Genomic DNA, 19,724 nt, shown 5'->3' on the forward strand with positions numbered 1-19,724 from the left:
CATGCCAGTCCAATTCAAGATAGTTTACAGGTTTGTGTGCTTCTCAACCTTCCTGCTGTTCCCAGTTGATAAATGAGGCCCTTGACAAAGTGTCAGCCCCAAATTAGTTGATTCTCAAGTATGTCTTGACGGAACCTGGCCAGACTAGCTTCTTCGCACCGTCCTCTGACAAAAGTATACAGACAGGAAGGAGATGATCACATTGTTAAAACTCCCTTTCCTCTTCTTTTAGCTCCTTTGCAGATACATGAGCCTGGAAAATGGGCTCATTCTTATCAAAGGGCACATTAATGCAGTTATTTCTGGAATATCAACTCACTCCTCTTGTTCCTATAAAGGTCATATGCCAGTAAACTGGTCCCTTTTATTGGAGGTAGGGGTATGTACATTCCTGAAATAAAGCCCTTGCATATAACTCACGATGCTAAAAATACCACAGTCTAACTGTCAACGTCAGTAAATGACATAAACGCTTCCCACATCACCCAAGCCCACTATTTCAAAAGAGAACTGGCTTGGGAAAGGCCCATCTCTTCAAACCCAAAGGAAATACCTTCTTTTTCCTTCCTCCCTTCCAAATACTGGGACTTTGACAAGCCTTATTCCTTCAAAGGTTTCCTGAGCTCTGTGATTTTATGACAAATCACAGAGCTTGAAGGTTGGGCTGTGAGGGTAGAATCAGACTTTCCAATTTCCTGGGAGAGAAATTCATGACCGTTTCCCATGAGAAAGGAGAAATGGAAAAAGATTAGGACACAAGCAAGTTATGAAACTTATGTTTTTCAGATCTGGGAATTGAATTGTTAAACCATAGATCTAAAAGATTACGTGATGTCTGGTGGAGGTGGAGAGCTGGAGGGGGACTTCTTGCCTAGTATGGAAGTTAGTAAGAAAGCTGAAGACTGGGGTGTTGAAAGCGAGTCTGAGGTCCTGATGTTTGAGCTCAAACACCTGATTGCAGCAGGGGAACAGTTAAAAAGTAAGACACCAAAAAGCTTTAACACATCAACAAGTTTAGTGCTGACGCTACAAGGTCAAATTACAGAGAGAAGGACTGATATTTCGCTAGTCAAAAGGGCAATTCTGAACATATCTATTTAACTGAAGTTATTCCCACAAATGCTTCTATTTATCACCCAGACAAGTCTCTTTCAGCAGAGAAACATGCTTTTAATGCCAAGTTCCAGTTCTTGGCTGGTTCCGAACTCCTTTTCACTTAAAGTAATTTATGATAAGGAAATCTTCCTCTGGGCAAGGGCACTGAATCCAAATGTACCTTTAGAGGCTTCCGTCCCCAGTGGGTTTTCTAAAAAGTCCGTCATGTCGTGGTTCCAGGCGTCACGAACGGCAGACTTGTACACCACCCTGTTATTCAGGCCCTGCTGTGGCCGGAAGTTATTTCTCAGATACTCTACTGACTTGACGTGGTCTTGCTGCTCCGTGGTGAAGATGGAATAAAAAGCCTCGAGCTGAACACAGAACCAGAGAAAAAGAAAAAAAAAGAGATTTGGTTAGAAGGTTACATGGTCCAAAGCCAGGAGGGGTGATGAGAACACAAGGTGCTGGGAGGTGCCCGAAGTCGAATGGGACAAACTCAGCCAGACACAGGCTGCCTGCTGGCATCACTGCCAGTGGGCTTATCTGGCTGCGGATTCTTTTCTGTCAACTGAAAAGGAAAACACTTCATTGGAAGGTGCTTAGAACTCTTGCAGCTCGTGTCTCAGACAAGAGGCCGGGTCTTTCTGCAGCAAGCCCCCAGCCATCCCTGCCCCAACCCCTGGCAAGAACTTCCGTATTACAGGAAGCAGCACAGAGTTATATGGTGAAACTGGTAAGTTTGAGACTCAGACTTCCTGGGTGGGAATTCTAGCTCGATGGCTCAATCATTCTGTGACCTTGAGAAAGTTGTTTAACTTCTCTTGAGCTTCAAATCTTCCTTGGTAAAATGCTGATAATTACTGCAACATCGACCAGATAGGGTTTGGGTCAGCAGTAAATGAGATTATCCATGCATGGTCATTAAAACAGTTTCAGGAACAGAAGAGCTTTAGAAATATTCGCAATTTATCAATAATTCTTACTAAGTACCTTCTTATATACTAGGGATACAGTTACTAAGTCACAAAGTTGACAAGCCCATGATGTACAGGTTAAACTACTGAAGTTCAACATTTACCAGATGGGTAACCATAAGCAAATTATTCAAGCTTTCAGTAACACAGGTTTCCTCATCTATAAAATGGATATGATACTAGTACTGCCTTTCTTAAGGTTGTTAAAAAGATTAAAATCTATGAAGCAGCCAGTAAGCCCGTAGTAAAGATTAGGTGTCATTATTAGTAATATTACTGGGAAACATATTCCTCAAGACTGCTGTCTAAACTTTTAGGGGAAATCAAAGAAAATTCAGGACTCCGGGATCCTATTTATACTACCAAAAAGGATTCTTTGTGGCCCTCAACATTCTGCATAGCATAAAAAAGGTCATACGGAATCTATAAAAATAGTACAGATGAACCTATTTGCAAAGCAGAAATAGAGACACACAGGTAGAGAACACATGTATGTACAGCAAGGGGTAAAGGGTGGCAGTGGGATGAACTGGGAAACTACTGGGAGACACATATACTACTGTGTATAAAACAGGTAACTAACGAACATCTCCACAGGGAACTCGACCCAGTGCCCTGTGGTGACCTAAATGGGAAGGAAATCTTCAAAAGAGGGGATATATGTATAAGTAGAGCTGATTCACTTTGCTGTACAGCAGAAGCTAACACAACATTGTAAAGCAACTATACTCTAATAATTTTTTTTTTTAGAAAAGATCATTTTATTATATAAGAGGAATAGAACAGGGGCTAAGTGACAGAGATTTGTTCTCAATGGGCCACGAAGATACTCTTGTAACCAAAGAAATGGAGCATAACGTAAAATGTCCAGCCACCAAAACACCAACTCCTTGAGCCGCAGTTAAAAATGAAATAAATAGAGAAACTGAATGAACTCTTTCTGGCCCAACTGGCTCCTTGAATGCCAAATCAGAATGCTTTCTGCAGGACAGAATTACAAGGGAAAATAGAAAACCACTTCCCAAGCTGAGATGGAGTGGCTTCCCTAAACTTAACAGGACCAGGAGGTGGTTAAGCCAATGGACAATAAGAGAATGAGGACCGGGATTTCTAGATGGGCGTCTTGAAGCCTGGAACGAACCCCAGTGTTTCTCTAACAGCCTCACAGAATGACAGAAAATGACTGGCTTACAGTCTGAAACTCCTCTCTTTGCCTGAAAAGGCACTGAATTTACACCGTCAAGAAAAATAATTTAAGTATACGGATTCACTCATCATTCCACCTCCTCTCCCAATTCTCCTGCACATGAAAAGTGATAATAAACCATGAAACCTTTTCTGCTTTTTCCCCAAGGGAATAGAAGCAGGGTGGTATTCCACGCAAAAGTAGCCCGTTATTCCCCTTTTATTCTAGTTCTCTACAATTCATAGAACTTCTAACAACTCATGTGGTTGCTATTTAGAATTTGTCTTTCTTCCATTCTTCCTTCTGATGGTTCCTGTTTATGTATCATGAAGGGAGAAAGGCCATAAAAGAAGAATTACAAAAACTGGACTGTTTACTCTGTCCAAAGGTGACCTATTCAGATGAAAAGAATTGGAGGTGCTGAAAGGGAAAAATCAACTCAACCTAGCAAGGTGCACACACTTGGCAGACACTACCAAAATCACAACTGAAAGCGTCTCAAAGTGAGAGGAGCTTTCAGGATTTTCTCAGAGAAAATAACTCCTAAAAATTACATGAAAGGAATTAACAAAGACCTTCTGGAGGCAGTCAAGGGAAAGACCAACCAATATGATGAAAGGGAAGGAGCACAATCCCGTGTGGAAAGGTTAAAGGAAGAGGAATTGTTTCGCCTGAAGAAAAGGCGAGTAAGGAGTAATTTGATTAAAGGCCTTGTATGTGAAAGATGATGACCAGCTCTTATCCACGTCCGGTGAAGGCCAAATAAGAGAAAATTGGTTTGCATTAAAGCCTTAAGAGATGTGACTTGAATAGAGGAAGGAATTCCTTAACTTCAGGGTGATTTTTTTTTTTTTTAAAGAAGAGTGGGCTGTCATACATAGCAAGTTAGACCAGAAATTTTTTAGAAGGGACAGCCATCTGTAATCAAATACTTTCATCTCTGGGATGCCAGGAAAGGATGGCCTGGGAGACCCTCAGCAATGTGACTCCAAGGTCTGTGTATTCTCTTGAACACTGGCTTCTTTCACAGCTCTCATTTAGTACTCCTGAAAAGTTTATTTCTGATGCCTCAGGAGAGAATTAGTCATATAACTGTAAAAAGAGGCAGGTCCTGAATTCAACACAGAAGTGATTTTGCTCAAAGTGTTCTTACAGTTTAATGACATGCAATGGCTTAAAAGCTCGGCCACATCCTTGTCATTAACTCAACTTGCCCGAAGATTTCAAAGGAAGGACGTGATGGTTCTGAGAGTGAACTGATGACCTGGGTGATATTATATTGTCACCTGGATCATAGCTTCTCTTGACAGTCCCATAAAAGAGGAAAAAAGGAGGACAAGCTTAGCAGGCTCATCAAATAAATGTCCTTCAGTATTGGCAGCATTTATGAAAACTCATTCTCTCCTCTCAGTTGGATAAAAATTGTCAGTGGCCTCTCCTGCTGGTGACGGGCATGCTTGGCCATTGAGTGGAAGCGTTCATGGTCTCCAGATTGGCAAGGGGAACCTATATTTTTCACTTGGGCAGGAGGTCAGCGGTCATCTGGACCAGACAACTTCTGCAGCTCTTCACACAGCTGCTGCATGTTGTCCCTCAGTCCTTACCCTTGCCTTGAAACCCACAGTTGCTAAAGGTAAACCTGGCCACCACCAGGACCCTGACTTTGTTGGATTCCATGGGATGCCATTCATAGGCCAGGCGATGATAGGAAGGTGCTTCGAAGAGATGGGCAACAAGGCAGCCCCATGTAAAGCACAAGACATAGAACAAACTACAAAGCTGCGTCTCTCCGGCCTCTGATTGGTCCACGCATTTGGTGTGTAATCTGTTCAGTTCTTCTAGATCTAGTTAACTACATTCTTCTAGATCTAGCTAACACAGTGATCCTTCTAAAATGTACACGAGCTCCTTCTCAAATGTACCTTGGTCCACCACCTTTCGACAGGTATTATTAGTAAACATTTTCCTGCCTGGAATAATTCCTGACACAGAAAAGGTACTCAGTAAATATGACTGTCATTAGCATATGCATCAGTGCGTAAGTCGTGTCTGGCTCTTCTGCGACCCCACGGGCTGTAGCTCACCAGGGTCCTCTGTCCACAGGATTCTCCAGGCAAGAATTATCGAGTGGGCTGCCATTTCCTCCTTCAGGGGATCTTCCCAACCCAGGGATCAAACCCACGTCCTCTGCGTCTCCTGCACTGGCAGCTGGGTTCTTTACCACTGTGCCCCCTGTCGTTACTATTATTATTTTGTGAAGAATGTAGTAACTATGATTGTGTGCTAAGCTTACAACAACCATAAGAAGTTCTCGGCAGCTTCTTTTTCCTTTTCTTTTCTTACAGTATATATAGACATATATATTAACAATGTATATGATACATATATATAGTAAACAAAACATATGTAGTTACATTTTTAATGTCATTATATATACACTGTATATATATATATATATATATAATGTGTCTATGTATATGTATCATGAATATTTGCATCTTATTAAACTCATTATGTGCCAGGTACCTTTGTCAAGCCCTTCATAAACACTGTTTTGCTAACTTAGTCTTGGCTCAAAATAACAACATTAGAGTGACATTATTCATAATATTATTATGATATCACTAACACTAGAAACTAATATTTACTGAGCGTTGATTAGGCACCCTGTGCTAAGAATGTTATCTGCTTTCTCCCACTTAATCCTCATATAAATCCAGTACTGTTGGCGGTATTACCATCGTTTTTTATTGTTTTGTATTATATTGTTTTGACTGAGTAGGAACTTGGGCTTAGAGACATTAAGTCAGTTGCTCAGAATCACACAGAAACTGAGAGGTGCAGTGAGGATTAGAAGCCTGGGTCTATGTGACTCTGCTTTTCACACTTTTCAGTCACTTTGTGCCACACGCGTAACGGCTTCAGTATCATTCACCGGAAGAGCAATACTGTAGTGGACAAACGGAATTTGATGTTAGTACAGACATCCCTAAACCATTCCTTTTAGCTGCCCTCCAAAGACCCTACCATGCAGGGCACCCACTACTGCCATTCCAGTACTGGCAGTATACATCTATTCACATTCTTCTGCACTCTGCAAAGACACAGCCTGCAACCCAACACGGGAAGAATCAGGAACTATGAACAAGACAGGAGCTGCAAACGGAAAACAGATCCACCTCACAAAGCCTGTATTCTCTTTCCCTTATTCTTTTCCAGAGGCATGTAATAAACACACTTGGATTTACCTTGAATATAATTAACGAACTCTTTATCATTTAGGGAAAATAAATGAAAGTTTTTATTTCTGTAATATTAAATTGACTTTTTAACTTTTGAAGTGAGCATGTAAAACATTTCCTTCTTTTATCCCTGCTTGGGGAGTTGTAATTGCATTTTAACTGGTGCTGTTTCAAGAACAATTTTAACCTTGAATTGCAAATGTGCTGGCTGGAAGTGTATATAAATCAATTCAACTTAAGTTTTCACTGTAAAAACATTACAGAGAATAATTAGTTTTTAATCTGTCAGTTTGAGTCAAAGGAAATTTGAAAACTATTCATACTGTTTGTAAGATCTGGTCCATAAGATGTGGGAGAGGACTATCATGGTTGAAGGGGGCAAATAAGAGAAAATCAAAAGTAATGTAATTACCAACCATGGAAAAGCTGATGTGCACCATTTTATAGACTGTATATAGAATGGCAATTAAACCAAGCTAGAGTCCGTTATAAGAATAATAATAAACTCCAGGGTAAACATTAGGATCCATAATGTCGCACCTAAGGTCATGGGGTTTTGTCATACATTTAAGAGGTATGTATGGCTTGGTTGCCGCATAAGTAAACAAGATAATAATGAGGGAATATGAAATTCCCAGTAGCCTGGAGCTTTCAAACTTTTACTTATTGAACCATGGCTATAAAAATAAAATCTGAGAATGCTCCATGTCTGCAGGCTGTGCTCTCTCCCTGCAGCTATGGACAGTTTTGGGCAAAGGTGATTATAGAAAGGCCTTCTACAGAAAGAAGAAGATTTAACCATAATTAACAATGAAACCTACCTGTTATGGGCTAATAATAGCATCTTCACTCACTATTAAAAGAAAGTCTTTGTTCAAATCACTGCACGTTGTGTAGTGTTGGAATAGAAACTCTTTGAATTACGTGATTTATCAGTTGTTACGGCCTTGAGATAAAATGAGAGGCCCAACCATCAGAAGTCACACATGGCCATTCCGCTGGTAATGTGGCTAGTCCTACACATTGAAACGATAGTATTTTGGATACATGAGGTTAAATAAAACATATTATTAAAATTAACTTCACCTGTTTATCTTTAACTATTTTAGTGTGGCTATCAGAAAATTTAAAATGATACATGTGGCTTGTTTGTTGCTGCTGGACAGTGCTGTCTGAGTGGCTTCAGCAATTAAAAAAAAAAAGCAACAAAGAAACCCACCTAATATCTCCGAGTACTTCCTGTGGTGCCAGGCACTAGTCTTGAGCATATCCCACACGCACTCCATCAATGAATGTCTATAATGACTCCATAAAGTAGGTATTATTATTATTTCCATTTTACAGATGAAAGTTGAGGCACAGAGTTAGTAGAGCAATTGATTAACTTGGATGAAGAATATAGCCAAAAATGGAACAGTTTGGCTCCATATGGAACACGGTCTTAATTCAAAAGAGTTGCTCTACTCTTTATGACAGGAACAATATTGGTTGAAATTTTAAAAAGTCATGTCACTTAAGGACCCCACATAAACACTATTAAAACTAATACATGAATTCAGCAAAGTACAAGGATACAAGATTAATATTCAGAATTTGTTTACACTAACAATGAAATGCCAGAAAGTTAAACAAACAAAAAATTCATTTTAAAATTGCATCAGAAAACAAAGTATCTAGGAATAAACCTAATCATTAGGTGAAAGACCTATATGCTGAGAACTATAAGACACAGATAAGGAAAACTGAAGGTGACCCAAAGAAATGGAAAGATATCCCATGCATGTGGACTGGAAGAAGTAATGTTTAAATGGCCAGATTACCCAGAGCAATCTATAGATGTAACATGATCCCCATCAAATAACCCGTGACATTTTTCACAGAACTAGAAGAAATATTCCTAAAATTTATATGGAACTACACAAGACCCTGTATTGTTAAAATAATCCTGGAGGAGTAGGGAGAAGAAATCAAAGCTGGAAGCATTACCCTCCCAGACTTAAGACAATATTACAAAGCTACAATAATCAAAACAGCATGCTATTGGCATAAAAACAGATGTATGGATCAACAGAACAGATGAGAGAGCCCAGAAATAAACCCATATGCCAATGGTTAGTTAATCTACAACAAAGGAAGCAGAAATAAATAAAGGGGAAAAGAAAATCTCTTCAGGAACTAGTGTTGGGAAAGCTGGACAACTGCATGTAAATCAGTGAACTTAGGACACACCCTCACACAATACACAAAAATCAACTCAAAATGGCTTAAAGACTTAAATATAAGACATAACACCATAAAATTCCTGGAAGAGAAAATAGGCAAAACATTTTTGGACATTAATTGTAGCAATGTTTTCTTAGGTCACTTTCCCAAAGCAAAAGAAATAAAAACAAAAGTAAACAAATGGAACCTAATTGAACTTAAAAGCTTTTGCATAGCGAAGGAAACCATCAATAAAGCAAAAACACAACCTATGAAATGGGAGAAAATATTTGGAAACAATGTGCCTGACAAAGGGTTAATTTCCAAAACATACAGCTCAACATCCAAAAAACAAACGACCCAATCAAAAAATGAGTAGAAGTCCTAAACAGACATTCCTCCAATGAAGGCATGAAAGATGCTCAATATTGTTACTTATTATAGACATGCAAAGTTAAACTACAATGAAGTATCACCTCACACTGGTTAAGAATAGCTATTATCAAAATGTCTACAAATAATAAATGCTGAAGAGGGTGTGGAGAAAAGGGAACCTTCTTACACTATTGGTGGGAGTGTAAACTGGTACAGCCACTATGGAAAAGAGCATGGAGGTTCCTCAAAATACTAAAAATAGAGCTACTATATGATCCAGCATTCCCACTCTTGGGAATGTATCTGGAAAAGACAAAAACTAATTTGAAAAGACACATGCACCCCAATGTTCATAGTAACACTATTTACAACAGCCAAGTCATGGAAGCAGCCCAAATGCCCATTAATAGATGACCAGTTGTGCCCCCCTTCACACACACACAATGGAATATTACTCAGCCGTATAAAAGAATGAAATACTGCCATCTGCAATTACATAGATGGACCTAGAATATCATACTAAATGAAGTAAGTCAAAGAGAAAAAGACAAACATTATATGATATGACTTATATGTGGAATATAAAAAAATACAAATGAATATATATACAAAGCAGAAATAGACTTATAGACATAGATGACAAACTTATGGTTACCAAAGAGAAAAGTGGTGTAGAAGGATAACTTAGAGTATAGGATTAATAAACTACTGTACATAAATCAGGCACATAACAGGATTTACTGTGTAACATAGAGAACAATACTGGACCTCTTGTAATAACCTATAACGGAAAATAATCTGAAATATATATATATAATTGAGGCACTTTGCTGTACATCTGAAACTAGCACACTATTGTAAATCAACTATGAACTCCAATAAAAAATCATCTAACTTCATCCCTGTTCCTTTGGCCTCCTGTGCCAGGACTGAGGGTGCTGCCGTTTTGTTTGGGTGACAAAATCATGGTTGGATTTTTGCCTGATATTTACAGTCGACCTGAGGGGAGCCACACAAGCCATGCTGACTGCTGATCAACCAAGCCAACCAACGTGATTCCATTACCTACACCACATTCAAATCTAGATTATCACAGAAGCCAGTGTCAGAGCTCACTGGCTGCAGGGTTGGTTTGAATGCCCAAGGAAACCCACAAAAGAGGCTCATATTTACTCAGAAAGACATCCACATCATGTAAGTCAACAGTGAGTGCTCAACACTCTATTTTAGGGTGAACCTGCTCTCCTTTTCACTGCTGACAGGTCCCCACCCTGTAGAAGAGAAGAGCCTTTGGAGAAAAGGAAGGATGCATGACTAGGAAGCTTTTTTTTTTTTCCCCCTGACAGAAGCAGACATGGAATTCTGTCTACTTGTCTTCTCTGAATTGGCCATTTGCCTTTCTGAAATGAACATTCTGTGCTAACTACAGAAAGAATGTTGGCAGGCGCAAGGTGGGAAGGGCTGAAACGACAATACTTGGATGGCTAACACTTTCCTGTCTGAGGACTGACACAGCGGTGACCTCCACTCAGCTCACCAGCAAGGAATCAGTGTGGCCACATGAAAATGAGTTGCTTCCTCCCTTGGGAAACAGGAAGGGATATATGAAGCTGTGCTTGATGCAAGTGAAGCATTATCTAAAGACGGCTCAGAGGCAAGAAACTGGGGAGCCAGTATGACTAGTTTATTTCTTCACCATTCTCTTGAAACAATAGTACCTACAGAGAGGTCATAGACTGAAAATCACAGGGAAAAACAAAACAAAACAAAACTCTTCCATTATTTCTCTTTGAGAGTATGAGTAGCAGAGTAGAAGCATAAAAAGATGTTAACAAAGCACTTTTTAAGATACCCAGTTCCCAAATGTCAAAATGCTTCTCATTGACAAATACTTGACAAGACATCCAAGCCTAAAACTCTGTATTTTGTTTAAGATTCACCAAACTGCAGTAAAACCCAGTTATGTGTTAAAGGTCTATTTCACCTCAGCCAAACAATTACCTCTCTATGCCTCCCCCTCACATGGCACCCTCCAAAAAAAAAAACAAAACAAAAAAAGCCAAACTTGAATTTTCTAACCTCATTATCTCAAGCCTTTATATCTTTGAAGACAAAAGCATTTATCTTAATCGACAAAAAGGGTCCCTTTTCAAAGCTCTGTCCCCCACCCCGAACCTTGAGGATATAAATATTTGGACTGCAGTTTTCTTACATTTTAATAAAACAATGCTGGCCTCACCATGAGGAAGAAAATTTGTTTTATATTTCATTATCTCCTTAAAGCCAGCAGATCCTGTTCAGCAACCAAATTGCTAGTCCTTCTTTTTTCATCACAATGGAATTAAAAGGAAAAAAAGAAAAATCTGAAAGTAAAATGCCTGCCAACTGTAGTAAGGCCAAATTAACCTGTTTCCCCTGGTCCCACAGCTCCTACATTTTCTAGTGGGATCTCTCTCCGTCACATAGGTCCTTCTAGATAATCTGCTCCCTTCCCACCTCCCTCCCTGCCCAGAATGGCAACAAACACTGATGTCTCAGGACACAACCAGCACCTCTGCTGATTTATGAAGAAATGGACACAAGACCAAGGCCATCCAACTTGCTGTTGGATAACTTCTACTCAGATCTATCTTTCTGAATACTTGACCCAAGACCCAGACCACTAACAGCTGGCAGCTGGGTGGTGCTAGAGAAGACTCCTCAGAGTTGCCTGGACAGCGGGAAAACAAACCAGTCACTCCTAAAGGAAATCAACCCTGAATGTTCATTGAAAGGGCTGATGCTGAAGCTGAAGCTCCAGTACTTCGGCAGGTGATGTGAACAGTCAATTCAGAAAAGACGCTGATGCTGACAAAGATTGAGGGGAGGAGGAGGAGGGGGCGACACAGGATAAGATGGTTGGATGGCATCATCAACTCAATGGCCATGAGTTTGAGCAAACTCCAGAAGACTGTGAAGGACAGGGAAGCCTGGGGTGTTGCTGTTCATGGGGTTGCAAAGAGTTGGACACAACTTAACAAATGAACAACAAACCATACTGGGCTCCAATCCCCTCCAAAGAAAACCACACTCAAACTGGGACAGAGAGACAGCACCAGAGTTTTGCAAAAGGACAGAATCACAAAGCTGTGGCAGAAACTCTTAAGATGTAAGAGCTGGCCCCTAAAAGACAGAGTACAACTCGTGCCTCACTTGCTAGTAACAGTCCTGGTCACGATGTCTTCATCTCAGGATGTCCCTACTCTGGTTTCCTTCAAATATTCCCTCTACTGAAGCTATTTTAAGTGCGTTTCTGTTTCTGATACCCCAAACAGCCCTGACCAGGATACCATCCAATTCTATTTCTCCCATTCCCTTTACTGTACTCTCTGCCCTGTTATAAAAATCTTTGGACTATTTCCCATGCCAGCCAGGTTCTTAATCTTGTTGCCTGTGTCTTCTTCTGTTATATTAATTTATCATGTAATTTGAAAACTTCCCCCTTCCTTGACATTAGCTTCATCCCTAGCTGACCAACGTTAAGGATGCATCTGTATGGATGTCTCTGATAAGAATGTTCCATTTTTCAAACAGTCCTGAGTCAACAGCTCAAATCCACACATGGTCTTACAAAATCCTACCAATTGTTCTTGGTCCCATTTTATGAAATTATGGAGAAGTCTACTCTTCTTTTACTGCAATACATGTTGCATTTTTCATCAAAAATCATATTTGCCTTCTTTCCCCATTCCATCTGTTAATCCTCATGGGGTGAGGGGATGTCAAGACCTCTCACCCCCTGCTGGATCCTCTTTCTCTGATATTTTCCCCTAATCTCATCTGCATTTCACCAAATTCCTACCCACAGTTAAGAGCTCAGCCTAAGCCCAGCATACTATGACATCTGCCAGGTCATACTCAGAGAGACACAGTTCAATGTAGGGGTCAGCAACATGGGTTTGCAATTAGACAAACTCAGGCTTGGTTTTCTGGCTTCAATCTTCATTGACCATGAATCCTTGGTCATGTTATTCAACTTCTCCACACCATGATGTTGTACTTACCTGTACCACCTGTGTGCAATATACCGAACTCTCAATGTTGTTTCGCAACTAAATTGATTACATGTAAAATGCCTATCATATAGAAAGAGCTCCATTGGTGGCATTTTTTTCTTTCATTTCTTCATGTATACCAATTTCTCTTTTCTGAACTTTGAGGAGGTTTAGTAGCTCAGAGCATGACCTTGGGGTCAGACATCCTGGCCTCGCAGCTGGCTGGGTGACCTTGACAGATCACTTCACTTCTGTTGTGTCTCTTCTATAAAATGAAGGTATGAACAGCACCTACCTCATAAGACTGCTCATGAAGACTAAATGAGTTAACGCATATAAAGAGCTCAACAGTTCCTGGCATAAGGTCTCATCATCACAGAGGGTGGCATTTATCTGCTCAAGACTGAATACTTACAAGATATCTGCTTTCATGCCTGCTATTCTCTTCAACTAAGTTCATTTGTGGCTGAGCAAGCCATGTCTTATATTTTACAATTCCCAGGTGCAAAAATATGTAAAGAATCAGTGAGAAGCAAAGGATACCAAAAAACAAAATTGTTATCCTGGTTATACTCTAGCAATGTCATCAGGTTAAGTCAACACAAAACAAGTTAAGTATGGAAGCCCTCTGGGGGCTAAGTAGCTACCTGATGGTAAGAGATGGGGACGGGCCTCCGGAACACTATCCACTCCACAATTTCGCTGCACGGTGGGGTCGTCAGAGAACCTGTGTACCTGTAATAGCTGCCCAGGGATGCAGGCAGGAGGTCCCGGAGGATGAAAGGATCCAGAAAGGTCTCCTTCTCTGTTTGGGAGAAGAGGGAAAAGAAAACACAGTGGTTAAGTCCTGCTACGCGGCAGACACACAGTCAAAACCCTCGGCGTCGGGCGTCACGTCACAAGTCTTGTGTTTGTTTACATCCTGAGAAGCATGAGCATTTGGTGGTGGGAGAGCCATGGAAAACAAAGCAGCATTTCCCAGGGTGTGTTCTGAGACTTCGCACAGCGCTGTATTTCATGAAAAACAGGTTTCATGGTGAACAGCACCGGGCAACACTGCAACCCCTCTCTCTGTCCCCAGGAAACAGGCAAAACATTAGCACAGTCGAGTCCCTGAGTCCTGCAGAAAAGAAACAGACGTGGTTTTGTTTACCTCATTCCTTTCCAACATTTTTTAAGCCTTCATAAATTTTAATTAATCCACTGTATTTTAAATATTATTTCAATATTTAATCACAGTTAAAACTATTAATGAGATGTTTTATATATTTTTTAACTAAGTCTTTCTATTTAACTTTTTATTTTATATTGGGGGTGCAGCTGATTAACAGTGTTGTGACAGTTTCAGGTGGACAGCAAAGGGGCTCAGCCATACATATACATGTATCCTTTCTCCCCCAAACACCCCTCCCATCCAGGTTGCCACATAACACTGAGCAGAGTTCCCTGTGCTGTACAGTAGGTCCTTGTTGGTTACCCATTTTAAATATAGCAGAGTTGTGCTAAGTCCATTTTTAATGTCTGTTTTAATTTTTAAAAATTATTTATTGAAATATAGTTGACTTCCAATGTTGTATTAGTTTCAGGGGCACAGTAAAGTGATTCAGTTATACCCACCCTTGTTGCATCATAGACCCCTTTTCCATCTAATACTTATGAACTAATAATCAGGTGAACAAACTCTGGGACACCCATGAGATGAAGGAGGAAAACGAAATGACGGCAACTATAAACTGCAATTCCAAAGTTGGTAACAGTTTCATTATGGCTTCATCCAAGGCTTTACTCACATCAAAGTGAAATCAAACCAAGGCATGGCCCTGAATTTATAAAATGATGGCCCAGAAAATAGGCTTCTTCTTTTTACAAAAGTCGAGGGGTGTTCTCTTAGGTAGTGGAAATGCCATTTAAGTTGAGACCCAACACTGACATTGTACAATAACTCAATGAGGAAAACAAGCGAGAGAAGAGCTCAGTTCCTGTGTTGCAGAGCTGGGATATGAGCCCAGGCACCTTGACACCAGAGCTTGCACAATTCTGATTCAGCTAAAGAAGCTAAAGTTAACTAGGTGAATACTGAACAGGAAAAGAAGAGCATTTTAAGCTGTGTGAACAGCATGTGCAAAGGTCCTGGGGCAGGAAGGAACAGTACAAGAGATTAGGGGACTATATTATAACTCTCCCCATTAGACACAGTAGATCATCTAGCTTCTCTCATAAGCCAGAGAAGGTTGTGATCTCCACCTGGCTATTCAAATGCCTAGTCTGGAATTTCTTTTAGGGCTGTAATAAGGTTACTGTTGTCTAGTCACTAAGTCATGTCTGACTCTTTCGTGACCCTATGGACTGTGGCCTGCCAGGACCCTCTGTCCATGGGATTTTCCAGGCAAGAATACTGGACTGGGTTGCCATTTCTTCTCCAGGTGACCTTCCCGCCCCAGGGATCAAACCCTCATCACCTATGTCTCCTGCACTGGCAGGCGGATCTTTACCACTGAGCCACCTGGGAAGCCCATCCTGCTAATAGGTTGCCTTAGCTCCTTGATGGCCTCCTCCACAAGCACCCCTGGACACTGGGAACTGCAAGGCTCTAGGTAACTGCATGGACACACCCGTGACTTACAGGAATATTCTTTCCAGCCTCACACCTCCTCCCGCCTTTTCCTTTAGAACAACCAGTACAGGTATTTGGGCAAATGTGTTATCCTTAGACTCAAGAGATCTATATAACTGAGGGTTAAGGCAAAAAACCAACAGAGATCAACTATATTAGAATAATGAAAATGAAAATTTCCTTTTGGTAGAGATTTATTGAACAAAACCTAGTATTTATTTCACTTTTACTATATACCAAGCACTCTTCTGAGTATTTACATGTTGCAGACATTTAAACTGGCTTCCGAGGTGGCGCTAGTGGTAAAGAACCTGCCTTTCAATACAGGAGACATAAGAGATGGAAGGTTCAATTCCTGGATTGGGAAGATTCCCTGGAGGAGAGCACGACAACCCACTTGAGTATTCTTGCCTGAAGAATCACATGGACAAAGGAGCCTGGTGGGTCCATAGGGCTGCACAGAGTTGGACACGACTGAAGCGACTTGGCACACCACACCACAGACATTTAAACAGCACTTACTGTATGTGCCAGGCCCTGTTCTAAGAGTTTTGCAAAGACTGATTTATTTACTACTTAAAGACAGTCCCATGAAGCATGACATCATGGGATTACTATTACCATCTCCAGTGCTGTCATGTACAACCATGTAGCAGAGTTTGGAATTCAGGCTCTCATTTGTCTTAGGCCATCACCACACCCTTTCCCTTTATAAACCTTTAGAGTATGTACTTCTAATATTCCAATTTTCCAGATGTTGAACTTAAGGCACGGAGAGGTTAAATCAATAAGCCCCGGGTCACTAGTGAAGAGTAAAGCGCCAGCAGTTATTCATGAGGCTCAGAAACTTTGGCTGATTCTGCAAAGGTTTTTAGCTCATTTTTTAAAGGGGAAAATTAAATGTTAACTAATAAATGCATCATAGGGTGCTACAATCAAAACGACAAAAGCAATTTCTGTGGGATAAAAGGCCGGAAATAACAGAGTCACCCCTCTACCCGCTGGCAAGTCTAGGCTTTAATTTAACCTGGTTACCAGCCACCTAATGATAGGGGAAATTCTGTTAGCGTGCTTGGCAGGGACTGGCTTGGCTGGGAAGAAGAACCCTTTTGGCCTCTGCTTGCTGCTTCTGGACTTCCTGGGCTGTGCAAATAGTCAACACAAAGCCCCATGCAGTACAGGGTGCACAGGGTCTGGCATCAAAAACCGCCACCTTCATTCCTCCAGTGTAGGTAAACCTGGCATCACACCGCAGCACACCAACCTGCCTGAGGATCAAGGGCTCTGGACTGAAGGACAGGAAAATCTTCCGAGTTTTCCCCGAGGGGCCTGACCTAACATTAGGGTTGCAGTTAAGCACACTGGATGCAGCCAGGTAGTGACAGGACAATCCCTGTAAGCCCGGGGCAGCAAAGCCCCCATCGAAAGCACCCACTCTGGGAAGAGGCTGTGGCTTTAAAGAATATAGACAGATAAGTCAGAAAAACCTGCCCCGCCAATCAGAGGTGGGTGAATTTCAAAAGGGAACACGGTTTCAAGAGAATCGGGACTTTCATGTACCATTCCTGTACGGGCTCTTAAATTCGGCAAGGACTGATGGGAACTGTAGGCAGGACCACCCCTACAAATACAGCACTGTTTCTCTGTCCTAAATCAACCGAAGGGCTTCAGACACAGGTTCCAGTTTAATTCATTAGAAGAGAACCTACCCTATAGCTCAGGGAACTCAGTGCTCTGTGGTGACCGAAATGGGGAGGAAATCCAAAAAAAAGGGGATATAGGCATACGCATAGACGATTCACTTTGCTGTACAACAAAAACTAACACAACATTGCAAAGCACCTAAAAACTGATTTAAAAAAAAGGTGCAGTAAGATGAGTGGTGGGGCCGGTAGACCTAGTGATGGGGAAAAAAAGGGAGGGGCTTCAGTACTTATTATTACCAGACCTCCCTGGGTCACTGGCTTCGGGAGCTGAAGAACCCTTTCTTCAAACTCCATCTTACACAGGAGCCAGGCAAGTCACACAGCCAGAGTGCAGCCACCAAGGTGGAAGCTGAGCTGGAAACCCCAGGGACACTTTGAAAACCACCCATTTAGTCCAATTCTTTAATTTTACAGTTGGGAAAATAGGAGACCAAAGAGGAATAACAAACCTAAGGTCAAAAACTTAAGGAGACTGGATTCTTTCTTCAAAGATACCACTGAGAATCAGAAACAGTTAAGTCTGTGAGCAGGAAATATCACCAAATGCCGAAAACTTCATCAGCACCTTCATTTCTCCATTCCTACAGAAACTGGTGAAACGAGCAGATTCTCATTCTACTGGGTTCAGATCCCAACTCTTCCACCTGTGAACTGTGTGATCTTAGTTACTAAACCTTCCCAGGCTGTTGTGAAGATTAAATAAATCTGTATGCAAATGGAGTTCAGAAAGAGCTGGGAACAGACTAAACATCTCATGAACGACATACGATTCTCACTCTAATTCTTACTACTTGTATTATTACTATTATTATTATTCCTCTAAACTACTAAGCCTATACTTAGCCATGTACTTCCTTGAATGTTTCTGCATGTGTTTTCTTTTTTTTTTTTTTTTAAACAGAATTACTAGTGCCTTAGAGGCATAGCATGTCTGATATAGTCTCCATCAGTCTGAGAACTGTAGGTTACAATTTTCTTTGCCAAAGCTCTAGCATGAGCTTCAGAATCAACTGATATTCAATAGCTGTGTGACCTCAGGAAAGGCTCTCAACCTCTCTGAGTTACTTCCCTTATCTGTAAAATGGAAAAACTGATGCTATTTACCCCTCAGGAGTGACAATTAATCAGACTAATAAACGTGATGTTCTTATTAGCACAGTGGCTTGCAGCCGAGATTGGTTTGTGTTTTAAGCCAGGGACTAGCAAATGTTTCCTAGAAAGTGCCAGAGAGTAATATTTTAGGTATTGCAGGCCAAGAGGCAAAACCAAAGATGTTACATAGGTAGCTATATAACAAACACATTTCCACGACTTTATTAACGATGTTCAAAATGCTAATAACAACTGAGGACAGTTTAAAAAATTTACATCTACTAATGGGAAGAATGGAATTCTTTAGGACTGGGGAGAAGGCAGGAATAAGATTTTGCTTACTTAGGGTTCACATATGAGAACCATTCTTAGCTCAGAAGCCACACGGAAACAGTGACACGGATTTGGTCCTTGGGCCACATTGTGCCCACTCCCGATTTCACGCCAAGCATGGGAGGGCGGAGGGGGTAGTGGTAGAAGGCCATCCTAGAGCCACAGCAAGAAGGCGGGTGGGCCACACTACATTTCAGGGGCCTCCATCGTTAACGAGAATTTTTTCTATGAACATACATTACAGAATTAACTCTCAAGTTGTTTTCTTTTTCCCTTGAGTTTTCTAAGTTCAACTCAAACATTAATTATTACTGCTATTTCTGAAAATTCCGTTTTCTGCTCAGTCCCATAGGAGTGCTCCACTGGCAAGATGGGGGCACTCATAATGCTTAACTGTTAGAAACAACTTTAGAAATGCTACCCAGTATTTCTGGCACTGCCCAGAAAGCCCTCACAAGCCACAAGGCACTTAACTGGCTGGACCCAAGATCGAGAGTTCTGAGTATAGCCATTGGAAATAAAGAAGAATGCACTTTTCATCGAAAAATTTACACTCCCTCACTAAGAAAATATTTTTTTTTAAATTTATTTTTAATTTTTATTTTATTTTTAAATTTTACAATATTGTATTGGTTTTGCCAAATATTGAAATGAATCTGCCACAGGTATACATGTGTTCCCCATCCTGAGCCCTCCTCCCTCCTCCCTCCCCATACCATCCCTCTGGGTCATCCCAGTGCACCAGCCCCAAGCATCCAGTATCGTGCATCGAACCTGGACTGGCGACTCGTTTCATACATGATATTATACATGTTTCAATGTCATTCTCCCAAATCTTCCCACCCTCTCCCTCTCCCACAGAGTCCAT

At 41.0% G+C, this 19,724-nt stretch overlaps 1 protein-coding gene across 5 annotated transcripts in view; it reads right to left on the minus strand.

Annotated features, from left to right (window-relative positions):
• PTPRG (protein tyrosine phosphatase receptor type G) overlaps positions 1-19,724 on the minus strand; it is a 773,938-nt gene that overhangs the window by 140,116 nt on the left and 614,098 nt on the right. For all 5 annotated transcript variants that reach the window (XM_070777123.1, XM_070777125.1, XM_070777122.1 and 2 more), the window contains exons 7-8: positions 13,759-13,916; positions 1,277-1,469 (exon numbers count right to left, since the gene is read on the minus strand). In XM_070777123.1, the coding sequence (XP_070633224.1) occupies positions 1,277-1,469; positions 13,759-13,916 (351 nt within the window). The remainder of the gene's footprint in view (positions 1-1,276; positions 1,470-13,758; positions 13,917-19,724) is intronic.

Source organism: Bos indicus, chromosome 22 (assembly GCF_029378745.1).
Source record: "Bos indicus isolate NIAB-ARS_2022 breed Sahiwal x Tharparkar chromosome 22, NIAB-ARS_B.indTharparkar_mat_pri_1.0, whole genome shotgun sequence".
NCBI classification, from domain to species: Eukaryota; Metazoa; Chordata; class Mammalia; order Artiodactyla; family Bovidae; genus Bos; species Bos indicus.